General features: G+C 44.6%; 1 protein-coding gene across 1 annotated transcript in view; it reads left to right on the forward strand.

Moving 5' to 3' along the window:
• LOC139404915 (alpha-1,3-mannosyl-glycoprotein 4-beta-N-acetylglucosaminyltransferase A-like) overlaps positions 1 to 26,868 on the forward strand; it is a 78,925-nt gene that overhangs the window by 28,307 nt on the left and 23,750 nt on the right. The window contains exons 2-3 of the mRNA XM_071147458.1: positions 83 to 250; positions 5,000 to 5,140. Of these exons, the coding sequence (XP_071003559.1) occupies positions 83 to 250; positions 5,000 to 5,140 (309 nt within the window). The remainder of the gene's footprint in view (positions 1 to 82; positions 251 to 4,999; positions 5,141 to 26,868) is intronic.

Here is a 26,868-nt window from a genome sequence, read left to right on the forward strand (position 1 = left end):
CCCCCTCTCTCTGTCCCTCTCTCTGTCCCCCTCTCTGTTCCTCTCTCCGTCCCCCTCTCCGTCCCCCTCTCTGTCCCTATAGAGAAGTTGGTAGCGTACCAGAGGGAGTTCCATGCCCTGAAAGAGCGCCTCCGTGTGGCCGAGCACCGGACCCTGCAGCGCTCCTCAGAGCTCAACAACATCCTGGAGCAGTTCAGACGGGTCATCGCTGAGACCAACGGCAGCAAGGACGCTCTCACCAACTTCTCAGGTACACACACACCCCCATCCATCCACCCATGATGGATCTACACACACCGACACACGCAGGATGGATCTACATTTACCAGCTTCTCAGGTTACCCATCACAATATACACACACAAAAAAAACCATTCAAGCTGAATCCCCCCTTTGGGAACTCTGCCATTAATGTAGAAGAGATAATAGGCTGGATCATTCAGTTCTCCTCCTATCTAATAGTGCCTGCCCCCTTAGTCTTACTGCTGCTCTCAGGCTTCAGACCATCTCCATCCTAACCAGGCCTTTAGTCATGCTAGACTTGAATTAGAATTAACATCATGCTCTAATCCTCCCCTCCACCCGGGACTTTGCTCTGAATGGAATTGTTCTACTCGTTCTGCTTCTATGATTCTGTTTTTTCTCAAACATTCCTTTAATTCTATGACTGTTTTTCTCAACCGTTCTACCAGTCTAATGCTATGATTCTCAACTGTTCTACCAGTCTAATGCTATGATTCTCAACCGTTCTACCAGTCTAATGCTATGATTCTCAACCGTTCTACCAGTCTAATGCTATGATTCTCAACTGTTCTACCAGTCTAATGCTATGATTCTCAACCGCTCTACCAGTCTAATGCTATGATTCTCAACCGTTCTACCAGTCTAATGCTATGATTCTCAACTGTTCTACCAGTCTAATGCTATGATTCTCAACCGTTCTACCAGTCTAATGCTATGATTCTCAACCGTTCTACCAGTCTAATGCTATGATTCTCAACTGTTCTACCAGTCTAATGCTATGATTCTCAACCGCTCTACCAGTCTAATGCTATGATTCTCAACCGTTCTACCAGTCTAATGCTATGATTCTCAACTGTTCTACCAGTCTAATGCTATGATTCTCAACTGTTCTACCAGTCTAATGCTATGATTCTCAACTGTTCTACCAGTCTAATGCTATGATTCTTAACCGTTCTACCAGTCTAATGCTATGATTCTTAACCGTTCTACCAGTCTAATGCTATGATTCTCAACCGCTCTACCAGTCTAATGCTATGATTCTCAACCGCTCTACCAGTCTAATGCTATGATTCTCAACCGTTCTACCAGTCTAATGCTATGATTCTCAACCGCTCTACCAGTCTAATGCTATGATTCTCAACCGCTCTACCAGTCTAATGCTATGATTCTCAACTGCTCTACCAGTCTAATGCTATGATTCTCAACCGTTCTACCAGTCTAATGCTATGATTCTCAACCGCTCTACCAGTCTAATGCTATGATTCTCAACCGCTCTACCAGTCTAATGCTATGATTCTTAACCGCTCTACCAGTCTAATGCTATGATTCTTAACCGCTCTACCAGTCTAATGCTATGATTCTTAACCGCTCTACCAGTCTAATGCTATGATTCTCAACCGTTCTACCAGTCTAATGCTATGATTCTCAACCGCTCTACCAGTCTAATGCTATGATTCTCAACCGCTCTACCAGTCTAATGCTATGATTCTCAACTGCTCTACCAGTCTAATGCTATGATTCTCAACTGTTCTACCAGTCTAATGCTATGATTCTCAACCGCTCTACCAGTCTAATGCTATGATTCTCAACCGTTCTACCAGTCTAATGCTATGATTCTCAACCGTTCTACCAGTCTAATGCTATGATTCTCAACTGTTCTACCAGTCTAATGCTATGATTCTCAACCGCTCTACCAGTCTAATGCTATGATTCTCAACCGTTCTACCAGTCTAATGCTATGATTCTCAACTGTTCTACCAGTCTAATGCTATGATTCTCAACTGTTCTACCAGTCTAATGCTATGATTCTCAACTGTTCTACCAGTCTAATGCTATGATTCTTAACCGTTCTACCAGTCTAATGCTATGATTCTTAACCGTTCTACCAGTCTAATGCTATGATTCTCAACCGCTCTACCAGTCTAATGCTATGATTCTCAACCGCTCTACCAGTCTAATGCTATGATTCTCAACCGTTCTACCAGTCTAATGCTATGATTCTCAACCGCTCTACCAGTCTAATGCTATGATTCTCAACCGCTCTACCAGTCTAATGCTATGATTCTCAACTGCTCTACCAGTCTAATGCTATGATTCTCAACCGTTCTACCAGTCTAATGCTATGATTCTCAACCGCTCTACCAGTCTAATGCTATGATTCTCAACCGCTCTACCAGTCTAATGCTATGATTCTTAACCGCTCTACCAGTCTAATGCTATGATTCTTAACCGCTCTACCAGTCTAATGCTATGATTCTTAACCGCTCTACCAGTCTAATGCTATGATTCTCAACCGTTCTACCAGTCTAATGCTATGATTCTCAACCGCTCTACCAGTCTAATGCTATGATTCTCAACCGCTCTACCAGTCTAATGCTATGATTCTCAACTGCTCTACCAGTCTAATGCTATGATTCTCAACCGTTCTACCAGTCTAATGCTATGATTCTCAACCGCTCTACCAGTCTAATGCTATGATTCTCAACCGCTCTACCAGTCTAATGCTATGATTCTCAACCGCTCTACCAGTCTAATGCTATGATTCTCAACCGCTCTACCAGTCTAATGCTATGATTCTCAACTGTTCTACCAGTCTAATGCTATGATTCTCAACCGCTCTACCAGTCTAATGCTATGATTCTCAACTGTTCTACCAGTCTAATGCTATGATTCTCAACCGTTCTACCAGTCTAATGCTATGATTCTCAACTGTTCTACCAGTCTAATGCTATGATTCTCAACCGCTCTACCAGTCTAATGCTATGATTCTCAACCGTTCTACCAGTTTTAACTCTATGAATTTCTGATTCGCCAGTTGCGAGAAACTTTCTAGAACAAAATCATTTTATTAATGAATTGCGTTGCGTTTGGATTGAAAACGTTCATCCACCACACAAAGGAGGTGATTACGACAACAAATGACTCCAAAGAGAAGACATGTGGATATACATGTATGAATTAAATTCTGTATCTCCACATGGTTTAAACGAAGAACTAGATTTCACCTCATTCCTATAGGCCACATTTTAGACTGTTACATAAGAAGACTGTCCATAGCAGATTTTGCAAGTAGTTTGAGTCAGTCCCACATATTTATGAACAGCTGATGCTTGATGTCCTTTGTGGTAATCTATCTCATGAAATGATATAATGTATCCAAGTGAGCAGACACCAACAGTACCAGTCAAAAGTTTGGACACACCTACTCATGAGGAAGTCACCTGGAATTAATTTAAATGAATACCTTGTTAATTTGTGAAATGTATTTCCTCAGTGCGTTTGAGCCAATCCGTTGTGTTGTGACAAGGTCGAGCTGGTATACAGAAGATGGCCCTATTTGGTAAAATACCAAGTCCATATTAATGCAAGAACAGCTCAAATAAGCAAAGAGAAACAACAGTCCATTATTACTTTAAGACATGAAAGTCAGTCAATCCTGAACATTTCAAGAACTTTGAAAGTTTCTTTAAGTGCAGTCGCAAAAACCATCCTGCGCTATGATGAAACTGGCTCTCATGAGGACCGCCACAGGAAAGAAAGACCCAGAGTTACCTCCGCTGCAGAGGATAAGTTCATTAGAATTACCAGCCTCAGAAATTGCAGCCCAAATAAATGCTTCACAGAGTTCAAGTAACAGACACATCTCAACATCAACTGTTCAGAGGAGACTGAGTGAATCAGGCCTTCATGGTCGAATTGCTGCAACGAAACGACTACCAAAGGACACCAATAAGAAGAAGAGACTTGCTTGGGCCAAGAAACACGAGCAATGGACATTAGACTGTTGGAAATCATTCCTTTGGTCTGATGAGTCCAAATTTAAGATTTTTGGTTCTAACCGCCATGTCTTTGTGAGACGCAGAATAGGTGAACGGATGATCTCTGCATGTGTGGTTCCCACCGTGAAGCTGTTTTTCAACAGGACAAAGACCCAACACACTTCCAGGTTGTGTAAGGGCTATTTGACCAAGAAAGAGAGTGATGGACTACTGCATCAGATGACCTGGACTTCAATCAACCGACCTTCATCTAATTGAGATGGTTTGGGATGAGTTGGACCGCAGAGTGAAGAAAAAGCAGCCAACAAGTGCCCAGCATATGTGGGAACTCCTTCAAGACTGTTGGAAAAGCATTCCAGGTGAAGCTGGTTGAGAGAATGCCAAGAGTCTGCAAAGCTGTCATCAAGGCAAAGGGTGGCTACTTTGAGGGGGGGGGGGGGGTTACTACATAATTCCATATGTGTTATTTCATAGTTTTTTATTCTACAATGTAGAAAATAGTAAAAATAAAGAAAAACCCTTGAATGACTGGGTGTTCTAAAACTTTTGACTGCTACTGTAAGTCAACTGATTGATGAATTGCCCTTCGTGCCAGCTTACCCTATAACTCTGTATTTCTTTGTAACTAACTTGTATACAGGTAGACCAGAAAAGCCACATCCCTGATTGGCAGATGAATGTCAAGCCTAATTTTGAAGTACCAGCTACTCATCAGTTGTTCTCTACAAATGCTGTTTTGAATGAAGATAAAATTGTACCTACACACTGAAGAAGGCTGCAAAGCCTGCTGTGAAATAATACAACATTCTAAAAATGAAGTGATCTTTATGCGACATCTTTCTGAGTGCAGACCCATTACCCTCTTTTTGTCTGAATTGGCGGGTTTTAACGCAACAGCCAAGCTTCTGGGAGAGTGAGATGGTTCCCTTTTCTCAACTATTCTACCAGCTGTAACTCTATGATTCCTTCCTGTATCAGATGAGACCCAGAAGCTGCTGAAGGAGCTGGCCAGTAGGAAGCCTCTCCAGGTGCCAAACATCTACCACCACCTGCCTCACCTGCTCAACAATGAGGGCAGCCTGCACCCCGCTGTCCATGTCGGCCTGGGCCGCACCGGAGGTGAGAAGCACACACACACACACACACACACACACACACTGCCTCTGTTTCCCGCCCTCCCAGTCCATGCTTCTTTTGGCAGAACAGTTCTTACGTGGCCTGTGGCCTGGCTGATACATGTATTGTCAGCCCTGTTCTAAGCTAGTGTGTTCTCTCTGCTCTAGCGTGTAAGGTTGTGTTACAGCCTCCCATAAGGACCTTTTGAGCTCACAGCACAGTCGTGTGTGTGTGTGTGTGTGTGTGTGTGTGTGTGTGTGTGTGTGTGTGTGTGTGTGTGTGTGTGTGTGTGTGTGTGTGTGTGTGTGTGTGTGTGTGTGTGTGTGTGTGTGTGTGTGTGTGTGTGTGTGTATTGTTACTTCAGGCATAGATATGAGCGATTAGTCCCTCCATTGTAGCTGGGAGGCCAAGCTAGGCTCCAATCTCACTCAGTCCCTTATTATCCCACACAGCTTGACCCCATTCTCACCAGTCACCATATCACATTCTCTTTAAAGGTTAGGTAGCATAAACATAACCACATGTAACATACAGTGCCTTGCGAAAGTATTCGGCCCCCTTGAACTTTGCGACCTTTTGCCACTTTTCAGGCTTCAAACATAAAGATATAAAACTGTATTTTTTTGTGAAGAATCAACAACAAGTGGGACACAATCATGAAGTGGAACAACATTTATTGGATATTTCAAACTTTTTTAACAAATCAAAAACTGAAAAATTGGGCGTGCAAAATTATTCAGCCCCCTTAAGTTAATACTTTGTAGCGCCACCTTTTGCTGCGATTACAGCTGTAAGTCGCTTGGGATATGTCTATCAGTTTTGCACATCGAGAGACTGACATTTTTTCCCATTCCTCCTTGCAAAACAGCTCGAGCTCAGAGAGGTTGGATGGAGTGCATTTGTGAACAGCAGTTTTCAGTTCTTTCCACAGATTCTCGATTGGATTCAGGTCTGGACTTTGACTTGGCCATTCTAACACCTGGATATGTTTATTTTTTAACCATTCCATTGTAGATTTTTCTTTATGTTTTGGATCATTGTCTTGTTGGAAGACAAATCTCCGTCCCAGTCTCAGGTCTGTTGCAGACTCCATCAGGTTTTCTTCCAGAATGGTCCTGTATTTGGCTCCATCCATCTTCCCATCAATTTTAACCATCTTCCCTGTCCCTGCTGAAGAAAAGCAGGCCCAAACCATGATGCTGCCACCACCATGTTTGATAGTGAGGATGGTGTGTTCAGCTGTGTTGCTTTTACGCCAAACATAACGTTTTGCATTGTTGCCAAAAAGTTCAATTTTGGTTTCATCTGACCAGAGCACCTTCTTCCACATGTTTGGTGTGTCTCCCATGTGGCTTGTGGCAAACTTTAAACAACACTTTTTATGGATATCTTTAAGAAATGGCTTTCTTCTTGCCACTCTTCCATAAAGGCCAGATTTGTGCAATATACAACTGATTGTTGTCCTATGGACAGAGTCTCCCACCTCAGCTGTAGATCTCTGCAGTTCATCCAGAGTGATCATGGGCCTCTTGGCTGCATCTCTGATCAGTCTTCTCCTTGTATGAGCTGAAAGTTTAGAGGGACGGCCAGGTCTTGGTAGATTTGCAGTGGTCTGATACTCCTTTCATTTCAATATTATCGCTTGCACAGTGCTCCTTGGGATGTTTAAAGCTTGGGAAATCTTTTTGTATCCAAATCCGGCTTTAAACTTCTTCACAACAGTATCTCGGACCTGCCTGGTGTGTTCCTTGTTCTTCATGATGCTCTCTGCGCTTTTAACGGACCTCTGAGACTATCACAGTGCAGGTGCATTTATACGGAGACTTGATTACACACAGGTGGATTGTATTTATCATCATTAGTCATTTAGGTCAACATTGGATCATTCAGAGATCCTCACTGAACTTCTGGAGAGAGTTTGCTGCACTGAAAGTAAAGGGGCTGAATAATTTTGCACGCCCAATTTTTCCGTTTTTGATTTGTTAAAAAAGTTTGAAATATCCAATAAATGTCGTTCCACTTCATGATTGTGTCCCACTTGTTGTTGATTCTTCACAAAAAAATACAGTTTTATATCTTTATGTTTGAAGCCTGAAATGTGGCAAAAGGTCGCAAAGTTCAAGGGGGCCGAATACTTTCGCAAGGCACTGTATGGATCAGAATTCCCAATACAAAGTTACACCTCACTTTAAACATAAAACTGATCAGAATTCCCAATACAAAGTTACACCTCACTTTAAACATAAAACTGATCAGAATTCCCAATACTAAGTTACACCTCACTTTAAACATAAAACTGATCAGAATTCCCAATACTAAGTTACACCTCACTTTAAACATAAAACTGATCAGAATTCCAAAGAATGCAGGGTGTGACGTAATATGGAGGACCCAGCCAAGCTAGCCAATTCCCTATAACAGAAATAACTACACATTTTTAACTTAAAATTAAGCTGAAATGTTTTCAATAACACCCCTACCAGCCTGCTAACGTTACCCCTACCAGCCTGCTAACGTTACCCCTACCAGCCTGCTAATGTTACCCCTACCAGCCTGCTAACGTTACCCCTACCAGCCTGCTAGCGTTACCCCTACCAGCCTGCTAGCGTTACCCCTACCAGCCTGCTAGCGTTACCCCTACCAGCCTGCTAGCGTTACCCCTACCAGCCTGCTAACGTTACCCCTACCAGCCTGCTAACGTTATCCCTACCAGCCTGCTAACGTTACCCCTACCAGCCTGCTAACGTTACCCCTACCAGCCTGCTAACGTTACCCCTACCAGCCTGCTAGCGTTACCCCTACCAGCCTGCTAGCGTTACCCCTACCAGCCTGCTAACGTTACCCCTACCAGCCTGCTAGCGTTACCCCTACCAGCCTGCTAGCGTTACCCCTACCAGCCTGCTAACGTTACCCCTACCAGCCTGCTAACGTTACCCCTACCAGCCTGCTAACGTTACCCCTACCAGCCTGCTAGCGTTACCCCTACCAGCCTGCTAGCGTTACCCCTACCAGCCTGCTAGCGTTACCCCTACCAGCCTGCTAGCGTTACCCCTACCAGCCTGCTAGCGTTAGCCCTACCAGCCTGCTAGCGTTAGCCCTACCAGCCTGCTAACGTTAGCCCTACCAGCCTGCTAACGTTAGCCCTACCAGCCTGCTAACGTTAGCCCTACCAGCCTCCTAACGTTAGCCTTACCAGCCTGCTAACGTTACATTAGCACTGCATGAGTCAGCCAGTTGTAAAGTAAACCAACGTTTTGGAAATATATAATGTTTTCACATAATGTGAAATGTAATCCCGCACCCCGGACATCGCTGCGCCATTCCGGAGGCTTTAAGTTCGTCATTTTAACCTACTAGCTAGCCTAGTCAGCTAACTAGCCTAGTTAGCCAACCACCATGGTCAACATAGCTAAGTAGTGAGCCAAGGAAACAACTAGTGGAGCACAGGCCCCAACCAACAGAACACAACAACAACAAAAATCCAGCAGATACAAAGTAGAGAGAGCGGAGAATTACCGATTGACAGCTGAGTTAACTACCAAAGTCACAGAAGAGCCAAGGAGAGGCCTTCAGAGGGAGAGGCCGTTTCACCAACCGAGGGAGAGTCAGCTAATCCAATAGTGATATAGTGAGGTAAATCTACACTGAATTTAACCGATTTATCGCCATCACTGCTGACACTCGCGATACCGGTAGGTAGGTAGGAAATACAGGTTGCAGGCTTCACATTTACACTCGGCCCAGCACCTGGTTTCAGTCAGTCGCATACCTAATCCTGCCTTCCGCTGGTTATACATACTAAGCCATCGAAGTCCTCTGGAGTGAAATGAGCACCACATACTGTTCCAATACTCCAATCCGCTCGCTTCAACCGGACAAACTGGTCCCACTTCAAAGCTAGCTTTTCGTTTTTGGGCCACAAATGAGTCGTAACATTGTCCTTGAGGGTATTACTGCAATATGTAGGTATTACTGCACTAACGACAAACAATGGAAAACTGCTACTGCGCTCGCTCGACTACCACTACCAAACACACAGGAAAAGAGGAAATGCCGTTTTTCTAAATTAATTTATATGGTTTCTTCTTCGTGTACATAGTAGCTCACCAGCGCCAGCACTTGGTTTGGAATGTAATTACATGCTAGCATGGATAGTAGCTGACGTTAGCCAGCTGGAACTAGCTCGGTAGCATCGGTTCTCCATATAAATGTTGAGAAATCATGCATTGTGGGTAATTTCCGAAGATATCCTAAAATAAGTTAATAAATATATGTTTAAAAAAAAAAAACTAAAACATATGTTTGTAATTGTCATGATCTGGTTACCTATAACTAAGTTACTAAGTCTTTGACCACACTGTGTTGTTACTCTGGTGAGTAAAAACCTTTTAAGATGATTATGGTCGGGGTGGGTGTTTTTGTGTGTGGCTTGTGTGGTAGACAGGGTTTAGGAGGATGAGCCGGGTCAAGGACTGGGAATTAAGGAGAGTGGATAAAATTGGGGACTTCCCAGTGACTAGACAGGCTTTAGGAAGGACAGACCATATTGTAAAGGGTTGTGAACACAGATTGGCAGTTTGGAACAAACACACAGCACTGTGTCCCCTCTGTCTCTTGTCTCATCAAAGCCCAGTGACCCTTCAGTATGAGGTTGTTCCAGATGGACCCAGAGACTGAAGAAAACAACCATTTCTCCTGTTTCTGTATGTGCGTGTGTGTTACCTGTCGACATGGTCTTTCAAGGCTCTATGTCAGGTTTGTCTTGGAGGTAGAGGCTCTGATCTTCTGATGAGGCTTTTGTAGACATCTCCTCTGATGAGAGTTCTGTTGACATCTCCTCTGATGAGGCTTCTGTAGACATCTCCTCTGATGAGGCTTCTGTAGACATCTCCTCTGATGAGGCTTCTGTAGACATCTCCTCTGATGAGGCTTCTGTAGACATCTCCTCTGATGAGGCTTCTGTAGACATCTCCTCTGATGAGGCTTCTGTAGACATCTCCTCTGATGAGGCTTCGGTAGACATCTCCTCTGATGAGGCTTCGGTAGACATCTCCTCTGATGAGGCTTCGGTAGACATCTCCTCTGATGGGGCTTCGGTAGACATCTCCTCTGATGAGGCTTCGGTAGACATCTCCTCTGATGAGGCTTCGGTAGACATCTCCTCTGATGAGGCTTCGGAAGACATCTCCTCTGAGGCTTCTGTAGACATCTCCTCGGATGAGGCTTCTGTAGACATCTCCTCTGATGAGGCTTCTGTAGACATCTCCTCTGATGAGGCTTCTGTGATGCCTTCTTTTGTTGCCCTTCATTTAGTTTAGCCTCAGAGTTGTTTTTGTGTCTGTGTGTTTGGGTGTGGTGAGGGAGAGAGAGGGATGGTCTTACTGCATGGACACGTTGTTGTACTGCTCTACTGACAAGCCTCTGGGTTAAGATGAGACTAGTGACTGATAACAAGCCTCTGGGTTAAGATGAGACTAGTGACTGATAACAAGCCTCTGGGTTAAGATGAGACTAGTGACTGATAACCAGCCTCTGGGTTAAGATGAGACTAGTGACTGATAACCAGCCTCTGGGTTAAGATGAGACTAGTGACTGATAACCAGCCTCCGGGTTAAGATGAGACTAGTGACTGATAACCAGCCTCTGGGTTCAGATGAGACTAGTGACTGATAACAAGCCTCTGGGTTAAGATGAGACAAGTGATAATTACTTGGTTTAGGATCAAGAGCACCCCTCAAGTATTTTCGTCTCTATCCTCTCACTTTCATCTGTCTCATCTCACTCTCTGTCGCTCCCTGTTAGGGTTATTTATTTATAGCAGTGTAAATTGGGACATCATGCATGCTTCTGCCTGCCCACCACCTTCAGACTGAGCAGGGATTTACTGAACGAATGAGGAGCGAGAGATGAAGAGTTAAAAAAAGGACATTAGAAAGATGGAGTAGGAGGGATTTCTCTCCCCAGTGTGTCTTTAATGACTGATATGGAACATAATGATCTATTCATATTAATTCCACTTTTTGTTGTCAATTTGTCTACGTTTTGTATGTTCTATTTTCATATAATAGTTTGGGAATGAGTGGTGTAAACCAGGGGTATTCAACCAGGGGCATTACACGAGGGGTATTCAACCAGGGGCATTACACGAGGGGTATTTAACCAGGGGCATTACACGAGGGGTATTCAACCAGGGGCATTACACAAGGGGTATTCAACCAGGGCATTACACAAGGGGTATTCAACCAGGGTTCCACGGGCCCAGGGGGTCTGAAAATATATACCGTGCAGTATTCAGACCCCTTGACTTCTTCCACATTTTGTTACGTTACAGCCTTATTCTAAAATTGATTAAATTAGTTTTTTCCCCTCATCAATCTAAATACTATACCCCATAATGACAAAGCAAAAACAGGTTTTTAGAATTTTTTGCAAATTTGTTAAAAATATAAAACTGAACTCACATTTACATAAGTATTCAGATCCTGTACTCAGTACTTTGTTGAAGCACCTTAGGTAGCGATTACAGCCTTGAGTCTTCTTGTATTTGGGGAGTTTCTCCCATTCTCTGCAGATCCTCTCAAGCTCTGTCAAGTTGGATGCTGAGCGTTGCTGCACAGCTATTTTCATGTCTCTCCAGAGATGTTAGATCTGGTTCAAGTCCGGGCTCTGGCTGGGCCATTAAAGGACATTCAGAGACTTGTCCCGAAGCCACTCCTGCGTTGTCTTAGCTGTGTGCTTAGGGTCATTGTTCTGTTGGAAGGTGAACCTTCGCCCCAGCCTGAGGTTCTGAGCGCTCTGGACCAGGTTTTCATCAAGGATCTCTCTGTTCTTTGCTCTGTTCATCTTTGCCTCAATCCTGACTAGTCTCCCAGTCCCTGCCGCTGAAAAATACCCCCACCACATGATGTTGCCACCACCATGCTTCACCCTAGGGATGGTGCCAGGTTTCCCCGGACGTGACGCTTGGCATTCAGGCCAAAGTGTTGAATCTTGGTTTCATCAGACCAGATAATCTTGATTCTCATTGTCTGACAGTCTTTACGTGCCTTTTTGCAAACTCCAAGTTGGCTGTCATGTGCCTTTTACTGAGGAGTGGCTTCCATCTGGTCACTCTACCATAAAGGCCTGATTGGTGGTGTGCTGCAGAGATGGTTGTCCTTCTGGAAGATTCTTCCATTTCCACATTGGAATTCTGGAGCTCTGTCAGAGGGACCATCAGGTTCTTGGTCACCTCCCTGACCAAGGCCCTTCTCCCCCATTACTCAGTTTGGCCAGGCGGCCAGCTCTAGGAAGAGTCTTGGTAGTTCCAAACTTCTTCCATTTAAGAATGATGGAGGCCACTGTGTTCTTGGGGACCTTCAATGCAGCAGAAATGTTTTGGTACCCTTCCCCAGATCTGTGCCTCGACACAATCCCGTCTCTGAGCCCTACAGACAATTCCTTCAACCTCATGGCTTGGTTTTTGCTCTGACATGCACTGTCAACTGTGGGACCTTATATAGACAGGTGTGTGCCTTTCCCAATCATGTCCAATCAATTGAATTTACCACAAGTGGACTCCAATCAAGTTGTAGAAACATCTCAAGGATGATCAATGGAAACAGGATGCACCTGAGCTCAATTTTGAGTCTCATTGAAAAGGGTCTGAATGCTTAGGTATTTCATTATTTTTTTACAATTTTTATTAAGTTTGCAAAAACAATTCTAAAACCTGTTTTCGCTTTGTCATTATGGGGTATTGTGGGTAGATTGAGGTAAAATAATTATTTTAATCCATTTTACAATAAGGCTGTAACGTAAGAAAATGTGGAAAAAGTCAAGGGTCTGAATACTTTCCCAATGCACTGTATTTATTTTTATTTTTTTACAAAGTGGGAAAAATATTTGTTTTATTTAAATGTTTTTATTAATATCGCTAGCAACAACATTTGAAAAGAGGAGAATACCTTCTTTCTAATGATGTCAATTTTACTTCTCAACTCCTAGTTTTGAGAAAATGATACTCATCGTAGCCAATTACGCTCACTGGAGTATCTGACATACCACGTTAATGGAATTACGCTGTGACCATTGAATTCAATTTTTTTTTAACAAAGCATTCAACTCTATGCACACTTATTATTTTGACATTTATTGGAAATACTGTGCAGATGCAAAGTTTGGCAACAGAATAAAACTGAGTGAGATTTGTGTCTGAGCTGTTCTTCATGTAAATGTTCTGTGGAAATGTTTAAAGGCCCAATGCAGTCAAAAACATAATTTGCTGTATTTTAAATATATTTCAACACTGAGGTTGGAATAATACTGTGAAATTGTAAAAATGATGAAAATGCCCTTTTAGTGCAAGAGCTGTTTGAAAAGACCCCCTGAAATGTCAGCCTGTTGTGGTGGGATGGAGTTTTGACCTGCTTGGTGACATCATCCGGCAATAAATTAGTTAATAGACCGGTAAGAAAGAGTTCCAAACCTCTCTGCCAATAGCAGCTAGTTTTCAGTTTTCCCCTCTCCCAGACTGTTTTATCTAAATTCTTGCTTGAGAAATTACTCCTTGCTAAAAAGCTATTTTTCTTTCTTTTTGACCATTTTCAAGTCAAATAAATTCAAATGTATTTATATAGCCCTTCTTACATCCGCTGATATCTCAAAGTGCTGTACAGAAACCCAGCCTAAAACCCCAAACAGCAAGCAATGCAGGTGTAGAAGCACCTAGGAAAAACTGCCTAGAAAGGCCAAAACCTAGGAAGAAACCTAGAGAGGAACCAGGCTATGAGGGGTGGCCAGTCCTCTTCTGGCTGTGCCGGGTGGTGATTATAACAGAACATGGCCAAGATGTTCAAATGTTCATAAATGACCAGCATGGTCAAATAATAATAATCACAGTAGTTGTCAAGGGTGCAGCAAATCAGCACCTCAGGAGTAAATGTCAGTTGACTTTTCATTACCGATCATTGAGAGTATCTCTACCACACCTGCTGTCTCCAGAGAGTTTAAAACAGCAGGTCTGGGACAGGTAGCACATCCGGTGAACAGGTCAGGATTCCATAGCCGCAGGCAGAACAGTTGAAACTGGAGCAGCAGCACGGCCAGGTGGACTGGGGACAGCAAGGAGTCATCATGTCAGGTAGTCCTCAGGCATGTTCCTAGGGCTCAGGTCCTCCGAGAGAGAGAAAGAAAGAGAGAATTAGAGAGAGCATACTTAAATTCACACAGGACACCGGATAAGACAGGAGAAGTACTCCAGATATAACAAACTGACCCTAGCCCCCGACACAAACTACTGCAGCATAAATACTGGAGGCTGAGACTGGAGGGGTCAGGAGACACTGTGGCCCCATTCGATGATACCCCCGGACAGGGCCAATTTTAATTGTAAACAATTACGTTAAGTTGCTTAATTGTTACCCAGAAATGATTTGATGTTGAGATTAAAATGGCTGCATTGTACGTTTTAAAAGCAGTCCTTGTGCATAGAGTTCTATGTTCTGAAATCAATGTTTTTTGTTTGGAATACATTTGTTTAAATAGAAAATCTGAGTCTTAGCGTTATTCCATTATCTTTGAAAAGCACCTGCTGGCTGCTGGAAAGCACCTGCAGGAAGCACCTGCTGGCTGCTGGAAAGCTTTTTTGTGACTTGGACATACATTTTTGCCAACACATGGCTAACTTTTGTTTAACCAGCTAAACAGCTACTATTTGCAAAAATGTGTTTTGAAATGTTGATTACTTCTTTTTGCCATTATCATTCACCTGATGACATGATGTATGACGGGGTCCCTGGGTTGCCGGTTTGCCTGGGAGGGGCTCCCTGGACAAGGACTGGTTGAAAACCCCAGGTATAAAAGGATTGGATTGCCATGTATCCTTATATTTGAGTGTCATGCACTAGCCTAGCTAGCAGATAGCAAGGGGGAGCTGATAGCCTTCAGGTCCATTCAGCACCACTGGTACTGAATCTGATGTCTGAGTCTTAGGATCTAAACTCACACACAATACTCTTCTCTATCTCTACTAGGCCTTTCTATACACACACACACACACACACACACACACACACACACACACACACACACACACACACACACACCCCCCACACACACACACACACACACAGGTCAGTTGGTCCATTCTGTCTCTGTGCGGAAGTCAGATCACCATTTTCTTGTCTGTCAGAGGCACAGATGGATGTTATAATCAGGGTTCTTTTCTGAAGGGGTTGAGGGATGGCATAAGAAGTCCCCCCCTCCCCTCCCTTTAGCTTCTTGTATTTTCTGTCTCACTGTCTCCCTCCCCCCTCTCTCTCTCCCTCGGTCACACTCTCTCCATCCCTTCATCATCAGTCTGTCTCTCTCCATCCCTCCATCATCAGTCTGTCTCTCCATCCCTCCATCATCAGTCTGTCTGTCTCCCTCCCTCCATCATCAGTCTGTCTGTCTCCATCCCTCCATCATCAGTCTGTCTGTCTCCATCCCTCCATCATCAGTCTCTCTCTCCATCCCTCCATCATCAGTCTGTCTGTCTCCATCCCTCCATCATCAGTCTGTCTCTCTCCATTCCTCCATCATCAGTCTGTCTCTCTCCATCCCTCCATCATCAGTCTGTCTGTCTCCATCCCTCCATCATCAGTCTGTCTGTCTCCCTCCCTCCATCATCAGTCTGTCTGTCTCCCTCCCTCCATCATCAGTCTGTCTGTCTCCCTCCTTCCATCATCAGTCTGTCTGTCTCCCTCCCTCCATCATCAGTCTGTCTGTCTCCATCCCTCCATCATCAGTCTGTCTGACTCCATCCCTCCATCATCAGTCTGTCTGTCTCCATCCCTCCATCATCAGTCTGTCTGTCTCCATCCCTCCATCATCAGTCTGTCTCTCTCCATCCCTCCATCATCAGTCTGTCTGTCTCCATCCCTCCATCATCAGTCTGTCTCTCTCCATTCCTCCATCATCAGTCTGTCTCTCTCCATCCCTTCATCATCAGTCTGTCTCTCTCCATCCCTCCATCATCAGTCTGTCTGTCTCCATCCCTCCATCATCAGTCTGTCTGTCTCCATCCCTCCATCATCAGTCTGTCTGTCTCCCTCCCTCCATCATCAGTCTGTCTGTCTCCCTCCCTCCATCATCAGTCTGTCTGTCTCCATCCCTCCATCATCAGTCTGTCTGTCTCCCTCCCTCCATCATCAGTCTGTCTGTCTCCATCCCTCCATCATCAGTCTGTCTGTCTCCCTCCCTCCATCATCAGTCTGTCTGTCTCCATCCCTCCATCATCAGTCTGTCTGTCTCCCTCCCTCCATCATCAGTCTGTCTGTCTCCATCCCTCCATCATCAGTCTGTCTGTCTCCATCCCTCCATCATCAGTCTGTCTGTCTCCATCCCTCCATCATCAGTCTGTCTCTCTCCATCCCTCCATCATCAGTCTGTCTGTCTCCATCCCTCCATCATCAGTCTGTCTCTCTCCATTCCTCCATCATCAGTCTGTCTCTCTCCATCCCTTCATCATCAGTCTGTCTCTCTCCATCCCTCCATCATCAGTCTGTCTGTCTCCATCCCTCCATCATCAGTCTGTCTGTCTCCATCCCTCCATCATCAGTCTGTCTGTCTCCCTCCCTCCATCATCAGTCTGTCTGTCTCCCTCCCTCCATCATCAGTCTGTCTGTCTCCATCCCTCCATCATCAGTCTGTCTGTCTCCCTCCCTCCATCATCAGTCTGTCTGTCTCCATCCCTCCATCATCAGTCTGTCTGTCTCCCTCCCTCCATCATCAGTCTGTCTGTCTCCCTCCCTCCATCATCAGTCTGTCTGTCTCCCTCCTTCCATCATCAGTCTGTCTGTCTCCCTCCCTCCATCATCAGTCTGTCTGTCTCCATCCCTCCATCATCAGTCTGTCTGACTCCATCCCTCCATCATCAGTCTGTCTGTCTCCATCCCTCCATCATCAGTCTGTCTGTCTCCATCCCTCCATCATCAGTCTGTCTCTCTCCATCCCTCCATCATCAGTCTGTCTGTCTCCATCCCTCCATCATCAGTCTGTCTCTCTCCATTCCTCCATCATCAGTCTGTCTCTCTCCATCCCTTCATCATCAGTCTGTCTCTCTCCATCCCTCCATCATCAGTCTGTCTGTCTCCATCCCTCCATCATCAGTCTGTCTGTCTCCATCCCTCCATCATCAGTCTGTCTGTCTCCCTCCCTCCATCATCAGTCTGTCTGTCTCCCTCCCTCCATCATCAGTCTGTCTGTCTCCATCCCTCCATCATCAGTCTGTCTGTCTCCCTCCCTCCATCATCAGTCTGTCTGTCTCCATCCCTCCATCATCAGTCTGTCTGTCTCCCTCCCTCCATCATCAGTCTGTCTGTCTCCATCCCTCCATCATCAGTCTGTCTGTCTCCCTCCCTCCATCATCAGTCTGTCTGTCTCCATCCCTCCATCATCAGTCTGTCTGTCTCCATCCCTCCATCATCAGTCTGTCTGTCTCCATCCCTCCATCATCAGTCTGTCTCTCTCCATCCCTCCATCATCAGTCTGTCTGTCTCCATCCCTCCATCATCAGTCTGTCTCTCTCCATTCCTCCATCATCAGTCTGTCTCTCTCCATCCCTTCATCATCAGTCTGTCTCTCTCCATCCCTCCATCATCAGTCTGTCTGTCTCCATCCCTCCATCATCAGTCTGTCTGTCTCCATCCCTCCATCATCAGTCTGTCTGTCTCCCTCCCTCCATCATCAGTCTGTCTGTCTCCCTCCCTCCATCATCAGTCTGTCTGTCTCCATCCCTCCATCATCAGTCTGTCTGTCTCCCTCCCTCCATCATCAGTCTGTCTGTCTCCATCCCTCCATCATCAGTCTGTCTGTCTCCCTCCCTCCATCATCAGTCTGTCTGTCTCCATCCCTCCATCATCAGTCTGTCTGTCTCCCTCCCTCCATCATCAGTCTGTCTGTCTCCATCCCTCCATCATCAGTCTGTCTGTCTCCATCCCTCCATCATCAGTCTGTCTCTCTCCATCCCTCCATCATCAGTCTGTCTGTCTCCATCCCTCCATCATCAGTCTGTCTGTCTCCATCCCTCCATCATCAGTCTGTCTGTCTCCCTCCCTCCATCATCAGTCTGTCTGTCTCCCTCCCTCCATCATCAGTCTGTCTGTCTCCATCCCTCCATCATCAGTCTGTCTCCCTCCCTCCATCATCAGTCTGTCTGTCTCCATCCCTCCATCATCAGTCTGTCTGTCTCCCTCCCTCCATCATCAGTCTGTCTGTCTCCCTCCCTCCATCATCAGTCTGTCTGTCTCCATCCCTCCATCATCAGTCTGTGTCACGATCTCCCTTTTTTTCTTCCTCTCAAATTGAATGTCAATGTAAGGGCTCTGTTGTCATGGGAAACACATGTTTACATTGCCAAAGTAAGTGAAATGGATAAACAAAAGTTAAATAAACAATAAAACATTTACAGTAAACTTTACAGTTCCAAAAGTTCTCTCTGCCTCTTATTCACTCTTTTCTTTCTCTCTCTGTCGTTCCCACTCTCTCCTTTCATCCTCGACCTACTTTCCTGGTTCTGTGTGTGTCTCTGTGCTGGCTGGAGAGACACAAAGCAAACTGAGGACCGATTCTCCACGCTGCACAGATCACACTCCACCATTCTGACACTTTCATTCTCTCTCTCTCCTCCTTCACTCATTCATTCACTCTCTTTCAGTTTATTGTGCCTCCCTCTTCCCCCATGTTTTCCAATGTTTGTCTCTAGAGCTAGCCCCATAATAGAGATTAAACACACACACTCCCTGTTGTTCTCACTTCTGGTGTGGTTGGATATTTTTTGGAGGGGCAAAGCAAATATATGCAAATATTTTCCTGTTTTTTTTGCCCTCTAATTTGAATATTTTGAAAGACAAACATCTCCGGTCTAAGATGAGAAAGATATGGAGGGAGGGAAGGTGTGTTTGTGCAGGAGAGAAGAATAGTCTCTCCAGCAAGACTGAGAAGCAGAGAAACACACTAGTGTTGTCACGATACAAACGTTTTACTAACGATACCTTACCAAGCCAGGTATCACGATACAAACGTTTTACTAACGATACCATACCAAGCCAGGTATCACGATACCACTGGGGGGGGGGGGGGGGGGGTGTCCTGTTCGCCCCGTCCCCCCCGTCCCCCCCGTCCCCCCCCGTCCCCCCCCGTCCCCCCCGTCCCCCCCCGTCCCCTCCGTCCCCCCCGTCCCCCCCCTAACCCTGTAGTTCGTTCCAGTCATTGGCAGCAGAGAACTGGAAGGAGAGGCGGCCAAAGAAATAATTGGTTTTGGGGGTGACTAGAGAGATATACCTGCTGGAGCGTGTGCTACAGGTGGGAGATGCTATGGTGACCAGCGAGCTGAGATAAGTGGGGACTTTACCTAGCAGGGTCTTGTAGATGATATGGAGCCAGTGGGTTTGGTGATGAGTATGAAGCAAGGGCCAGCCAACGAGAGCGTACAGGTCGCAATGGTGGGTAGTATATGGGGCTTTGGTGACAAAACGGATTGCACTGTGATAGACTGCATCCAATTTGTTGAGTAGGGTATTGGAGGCTATTTTGTAAATGACATCGCCGAAGTCGAGGATTGGTACAAGGGTATGTTTGGCAGCATGAGTGAAGGATGCTTTGTTGCGAAATAGGAAGCCGATTCTAGATTTAACTTTGGATTGGAGATGTTTGATGTGGGTCTGGAAGGAGAGTTTACAGTCTAACCAGACACCTAGGTATTTGTAGTTGTCCACGTATTCTAAGTCAGAGCCGTCCAGAGTAGTGATGTTGGACAGGCGGGCAGGTGCAGGCAGCGATCGGTTGAAGAGCATGCATTTAGTTTTACTTGTATTTAAGAGCAATTGGAGGCCACGGAAGGAGAGTTGTATGGCATTGAAGCTTGCCTGGAGGGTTGTTAACAGTGTCCAAAGAAGGGCCAGAAATATACAGAATGGTGTCGTCTGCGTAGAGGTGGATCAGAGACTCACCAGCAGCAAGAGCGACATCATTGATGTATACAGAGAAGAGAGTCGGTCCAAGAATTGAACCCTGTGGCACCCCCATAGAGACTGCCAGAGGTCCGGACAGCAGACCCTCCGATTTGACACACTGAACTCTATCAGAGAAGTAGTTGGTGAACCAGGCGAGGCAATCATTTGAGAAACCAAGGCTGTCGAGTCTGCCGATGAGGATGTGACGATTGACAGAGTCGAAAGCCTTGGCCAGATCAATGAATACGGCTGCACAGTAATGTTTCTTATCAATGGCGGTTAAGATATCATTTAGGACCTTGAGCGTGGTTGAGGTGCACCCATGACCAGCTCTGAAACCAGATTGCATAGCAGAGAAGGTATGGTGAGATTCGAAATGGTCGGTAATCTGTTTGTTGACTTGGCTTTCGAAGACCTTAGAAAGATCTCACATAAGCCACTGCTAACACAGTTGTCTTCATGCTACAGATTTTGCCATCGACAGCCATCAATACCGTTCAGCCCTGCACAACTAACGTGCTGTTTCCTATTTAACAATGGGTATTTTTACACGTTATATTTTGTATTGTATATTTATATTTTTTACACCCAGTATGAAAATGTGATGCAAGGGCAACAGAAATAAATGATGCTCAACTGGGACCACTGGTTGATGTGATTTATTTGGACAAAACATAACGCAAGGAGAGTACGATTTACATTTGTTACACACACACTCCCTTATAAACACCTCATAAAGACAGAGACTCTCCCTCCCTCATAAAGACAGAGACTCTCCCTCCCTCTCTTTCCCCCAAACACGTACACACACACATTCCCTTATAAACACTCAGAGACGCACTCCCTCATAAAGACAGAGACTCTCCCTCCCTCATAAAGACAGAGACTCTCCCTCCCTCATAAAGACAGAGACTCTCCCTCCCTCATAAAGACAGAGACTCTCCCCCTCCCTCATAAAGACAGAGACTCTCCCTCCCTCATAAAGACAGAGACTCTCCCTCCCTCATAAAGACAGAGACTCTCCCTCCCTCATAAAGACAGAGACTCTCCCTCCCTCATAAAGACAGAGACTCTCCCCCTCCCTCATAAAGACAGAGACTCTCCCTCCCTCATAAAGACAGAGACTCTCCCTCCCTCATAAAGACAGAGACTCCCTCCCTCATAAAGACAGAGACTCTCCCTCCCTCATAAAGACAGAGACTCTCCCTCCCTCATAAAGACAGAGACTCTCCCTCCCTCTCTTTCCCCCAAACACGTACACACACACATTCCCTTATAAACACTCAGAGACGCACTCCCTCATAAAGACAGAGACTCTCCCTCCCTCATAAAGACAGACTCTCCCCCTCCCTCATAAAGACAGAGACTCTCCCCCTCCCTCATAAAGACAGAGACTCTCCCTCCCTCATAAAGACAGAGACTCTCCCTCCCTCATAAAGACAGAGACTCTCCCTCCCTCATAAAGACAGAGACTCTCCCTCCCTCATAAAGACAGAGACTCTCCCTCCCTCTCTTTCCCCCAAACACGTACACACACTGTTCCCAACTTTTAAAGCTTTAGGCCCCAAACAGAATGTAAGGAGCACCAAAAATATATATTTTTATTTTTTAATACTTTAGGCTTCCATTAGGCCTATAAGAAACTTTTGAAACACATCTCATGAGAAGCACATTTTCATAGACCTACTGTCAAGTTACCAGGTTGTGAGCTAGCTAGGTAACATGACTGAACAAAGTTGTTTGTTATCAAACCAATAATTAGTGTCCGTGATTAGTTTAAAAACAGCCCTCGACATGGTGTGTGAAATATCAAACGCGCGCGACATCACGCAGAAAGAACAAAAGGTATCTCCGGTAATATGGGTGATATTTTTTACCGTTTGAGATCGAGACGTTTTCTTTCCTGTAAAGCTGCAGACATGCCTCTTGTAAAACGGGGTTTCCTCTCTGCGTGACGGTGAATTTGCAAAGCCTATCAGACTGGCCTGTACGCTCCGTTTAAGGCCCTATCTCACTCAGCTCCCTGCCTAGCAATAAGGATGCAATGTTTAACGATAAGGAGGAGACCACCCAAAGTGGGGTCTGTATACTACCATGGGTGGAACCATGTCTTTGTCTGTTCAGTTGTTCGATCCTTTGGGATCTTCGTTTAAACTTTGTTTAAGCTTTCGTAGTGTTCGTTGAGTTATTACTCTGATAATTAGAACCTAACAGTAGTATCATTTGAAATGGTACTACGGTATTCTAAAATGTTGGTATCATCAGTATCATGACGTTTTGGCACCGTGATATGACCGTGGTACCAGTATACTATGCAACACCAACACACACGCACAGCCCTGTTCCCCAGTGAAAGAGATCCCTGGGCCTGTTGTGTCAGTGTGGGACAAATGGAGTGATATGTCTGTAGTGTTTCAGTGTGGTGTGGTTTTCAGGGGATCACCCCCTCTAAGGAAGATAATAGTCTGTATTCCCTGTTCTACTCTCTCTCTCCCTCCCTCCCTTCAGGACACAGAATACAACTGATAGCCAGGAGTATAACAATAGTTGCTGTCTCATCTCTCTCTCTCTCTCTCTCTCTCTCTCTCTCTCTCTCTCTCTCTCTCTCACCTCTCTCTCTCTCACCTCTCACCTCTCTCTCTCACCTATCTCTCTCACCTCTGTCTCTCTGTCTCTGTCTCTCTCTCTCTCTCTCTCTCTCTCTCTCTCTCTGTCTCTCTCTCTCTGTCTCTCTTGCTCTCTCTCTCCCTCTCTCTCTCACCTCTCTCTCTCTCTCTCTGTCTCTCTCTCACCTCTCTCTCTCTGTCTCTCTCTCTCTCACCTCTCTCTCTCTCTCTCTCTCTCTTTCTCTCTCTCTCAATTAAATTTCAATATAAGGGCTTCATTGGCACGGGAAACATATGTTAACATTGGCCAAAGCAAGTGAAATAAACAAAAATGAACAGTAACTATTAAACTCACAAAGTTCCAAAATAATAAAGACATTTCAAATGTCCTATTATGTATATATACAGTGTTGTAACGATGTGCAAATAGTTAAAGTACAAAATGGAAAATAAATTAACATAAATATGGGTTGTATTTACAATGGTGTTTGTTCTTTCCAGTGTGTCAAGTAATTATCTTTTTGTTTTCTCATGATTTGGTTGGGTCTAATTGTGTTGCTGTCCTGGGGCTCTGTAGGGTGTGTTTGTGTTTGTGAACAGAGCCCCAGGACCAGCTTGCTTAGGGGACTCTTCTCCAGGTTTATCTCTCTGTAGGTGATTGCTTTGTTATGGAAGGTTTGGGAATCGATTCCTTTTAGGTGGTTTTAGAATTTAACGTCTCTTTTCTGGATTTTGATCATTAGCGGGTATCGGCCTAATTCTGCTCTGCATGCATTATTTGGTGTTCTACGTTGTACACGGAGGATATTTTTGCAGAATTCTGCGTGCAGAGTTTCAATTTGGTGTTTTTTCCATTTTGTGAAGTCTTGGTTGGTGAGCGGACCCGAGACCTCACAACCATAAAGGGCAATGGGTTCTATATCTGATTTAAGTATTTTTAGCCAGATCCTAATTGGTATGTTGAATTTTTCTTTTTTTTCTTTTGATGGCATAGAATGCCCTTCTTGCCTTGTCTATCAGATCGTTCACAGCTTTGGGGAAGTTACCTGTGGCGCTGATGTTTAGGCTGAGGTATGTATAGTTTTTTTGTGTGCTCTAGGGCAACGGTGTCTAGATAGAATTTGCATTTGTGGTCCTGGCGACTGGACCTTTTTTGGAACACCATTCTTTTTGTCTTACTGAAATGTACTGTCAGGGCCCAGGTCTGGCAGAATCTGTGCAGAAGATCTAGGTGCTGCTGTAGGCCTCCTTTATTGTTGGGGACAGAAGCACCAGGTCACCAGGTGACTCACAACCTGAGCCCAAATGGCTTCACACCAGTATAATAGTATACTTTATACTATTACACATGCACTTATCACATAGTAATTCATACATAAGTTAAGGCCATGCAACCTGAGTTGAAACTGGAATGATTCATAATTATTATTTTTTTATAAATAAAGTTCAGTACTGTAGATAAACAGATGCATGTGCCATATGTTTATGTGGTGGACACGTGATACAGTCACATGATATTGTTGGGGTATGTCACAAAATCACGTTATGATCACACATCAATATTAATTTTATATATCAATATTTTGGTTCGTCTTGCTAAGAGGATGGTCTCTACAGAAGGTGTAAACGGTACAGCCAACTGGTTACTTGCATAGTAGTAATATCAGAAATAGATAGTGTCAATATAAATAACATATACATTATGTTCAAGAACAATATCAAGAACGATATCAGTGATAGACGAGGTAGTTATATACATACAATCAGGGGTAAAGTGGCTGAGCAGCAGGATAAATAATAAACAGTAGCAGTAACGTATGGCGTGTGTGTTAGGAGAGAGTCATGTGAATAGAGGCACTGCAGATAGTGCTGATGACTTGTCCGTCCAAACCACTCATGAACAAGGGAATCTATATTCAGAGAGCCTGTTTCTGTCCTGCACTTGACTTTGGTGCAGGGCATGTGATGTCCATAGCCTCTTCGTCGCAAAACCTCCTGAGCTTCTCAAAAATATTTGTCTAGCTTTGTCCAGTCCAGGTGGCGCTTTTACAGGCAGACCATCCGTGGGAGGAAAGATGTCAGCGTTGTGCAGCAGTTGAAACCTGGTCCCGACAGTCCGAACGCTCCTTGGCGACAACACCAGGCTCCAGAGCATCGAAGCTGTAAAACAGAAAACAATACATCTGAAGACATTATAACTCTGCACAACATCAATTCACCTCACAAGTTTAGATAAGAATAACCTCATAATGAAAGTCATTTTTTACCTGAAGTGCTGATACTGCTTGATCTGTGGCAGCGGCCTGAAGTACAGAGCTGGTGGTGTTGTCAGCCATAGCTTTCCTCCAGCACCGTACCAGCCTCCAGCCCAACCAGCTGTGGGATGTTGACCTCTGTCACAGTGCTGTCCTTCACAACACCAGCAGTCTCAGATAAAGTGTTCACTCTGGTCTTTCTGACGGGCTAACTTGATGAGGCCAAAGCACCAGTCACCACAAACTTGGTGTGGCCTGTGATCAGGAAGTGAAGGTCCAGACTGTGGTGGAGCTTGTGCACGGTCTGCCAGGCACAACACCAGAGCACAGACTTGTTCTTGTTTTATCCACTGCAGTTTCACAACTCAGGTCCACACGTGTTTTCCCATCTCCGTAGCGGGTGAAGAAATGGTGCATGTAGTTGATGACTGCGCTGCTGCCTTTGCTTGCTCTAGCTCTCTTTTTGATGACTAGTGGATTAGAGTCAGGTGTGTTCTACTGATTGATGCTGAAAGACAAACTCCAGATGCATTATTATACCATCAATGCAAAATGGCCTTCTGAGAGATCACTACACACAGTTCATACAGGTAATGTTAGCTACTGTAGCTAGCCAGCCATCTCATGACAGTTGGCTAGCTAACTGCAAGCTTTAACTAGCAATACAAACCGATTGTCATATCTAGCTAAAGTTAACTAATAGGTTCAATATTAGCTAGCTAACATTAGGCTATAACTAGCAATGCATAATGGCATTCTGAGAAAACATCACTAACGTTACATACACCTCATACACATAACTTAACGTTAGCTAGCAAGCCAGCCACTCAGCTAACATTAGCTAGCTAACAGCAAGCTTTAACTTGGGATCTTTTGTTTAGACATGTCACGTTAAGGTTAGCTAGTTAAAAAATTAACTATACTCCCAATCCATAGAGTAACGTTACTAGCCATACAAACCAATTGTCATAGCAACCAAATAACGTTAGGTTTAATGTTAGTTAGCAAGCCAGCCATCGATCTCCAGCTGGCTAGCTAAAAGCAAGCTTTTGCTTGCAATGAAAACAACTTTCTGACTAAATTAGAAACGTATAATATCTGAATCTGTAGCTAGATTCTTACTTGTATACATGGATGAAGGCTTCACGGCAGACTGCAAACCCTTTTATAAGACATCCTGTGTTGTTTCTGTTTAGTTTGCAAGCTGAACTGTGTGTAGTGATCTCTCAGAATGCCATTTTGAATGCCATCGATTGTATAATAATGCATCTGGAATTTGTCTTAGTTTGCACAGCTTGTTTGGCCCGTTGTTTTCCACTGATTCCAAAACGTGTTATTTTCAGAGTGAGAGAGAGAGTCAGCATTCATCGTCCAGAAAGTAGTCCATCACAACTTTTTCCCACTGACCTTTGTCGATAACGCCTGATAAATTAAGGGCAGCAATGTTATTGAGAGCAGTAGCAACATATTTGCAGTTCTCCATGGCTAAAGTAAAATAAAAAAATAAAAACTGCAGTAGAAAGGATTATCTAGCAGCTCATTTTATAGACCCCATGATGCAACACCGCAGACCAATCCAAACTCATCTCTCTGCATGTCCAGCCCACTCATTATCTCAGCCAATCATGGCTAGCAGGAAGGTTGCTCCCTTTCTCTGTGGCTAACCAACTAGGCATGTAATATAACAATTGTATTCGTATTTACAGATGACATGCATGTTTGATATTAAGGCACATGAAAGTTCACATGTTCGAGAAGGCATTTTTGCATTTTGATAAACATATTTGTTTTACGTTCAAAAGGCTCTCCTGTGAAGTCGTGACTTGCGACACACGCCTAGTTTCCTGAATCGGGTCACATTTGACTTCAGATTCTAGTAGGGTGAGGCCGGGTGC

This window comes from Oncorhynchus clarkii, chromosome 3 (assembly GCF_045791955.1).
Source record: "Oncorhynchus clarkii lewisi isolate Uvic-CL-2024 chromosome 3, UVic_Ocla_1.0, whole genome shotgun sequence".
Lineage (NCBI taxonomy): Eukaryota > Metazoa > Chordata > Actinopteri > Salmoniformes > Salmonidae > Oncorhynchus > Oncorhynchus clarkii.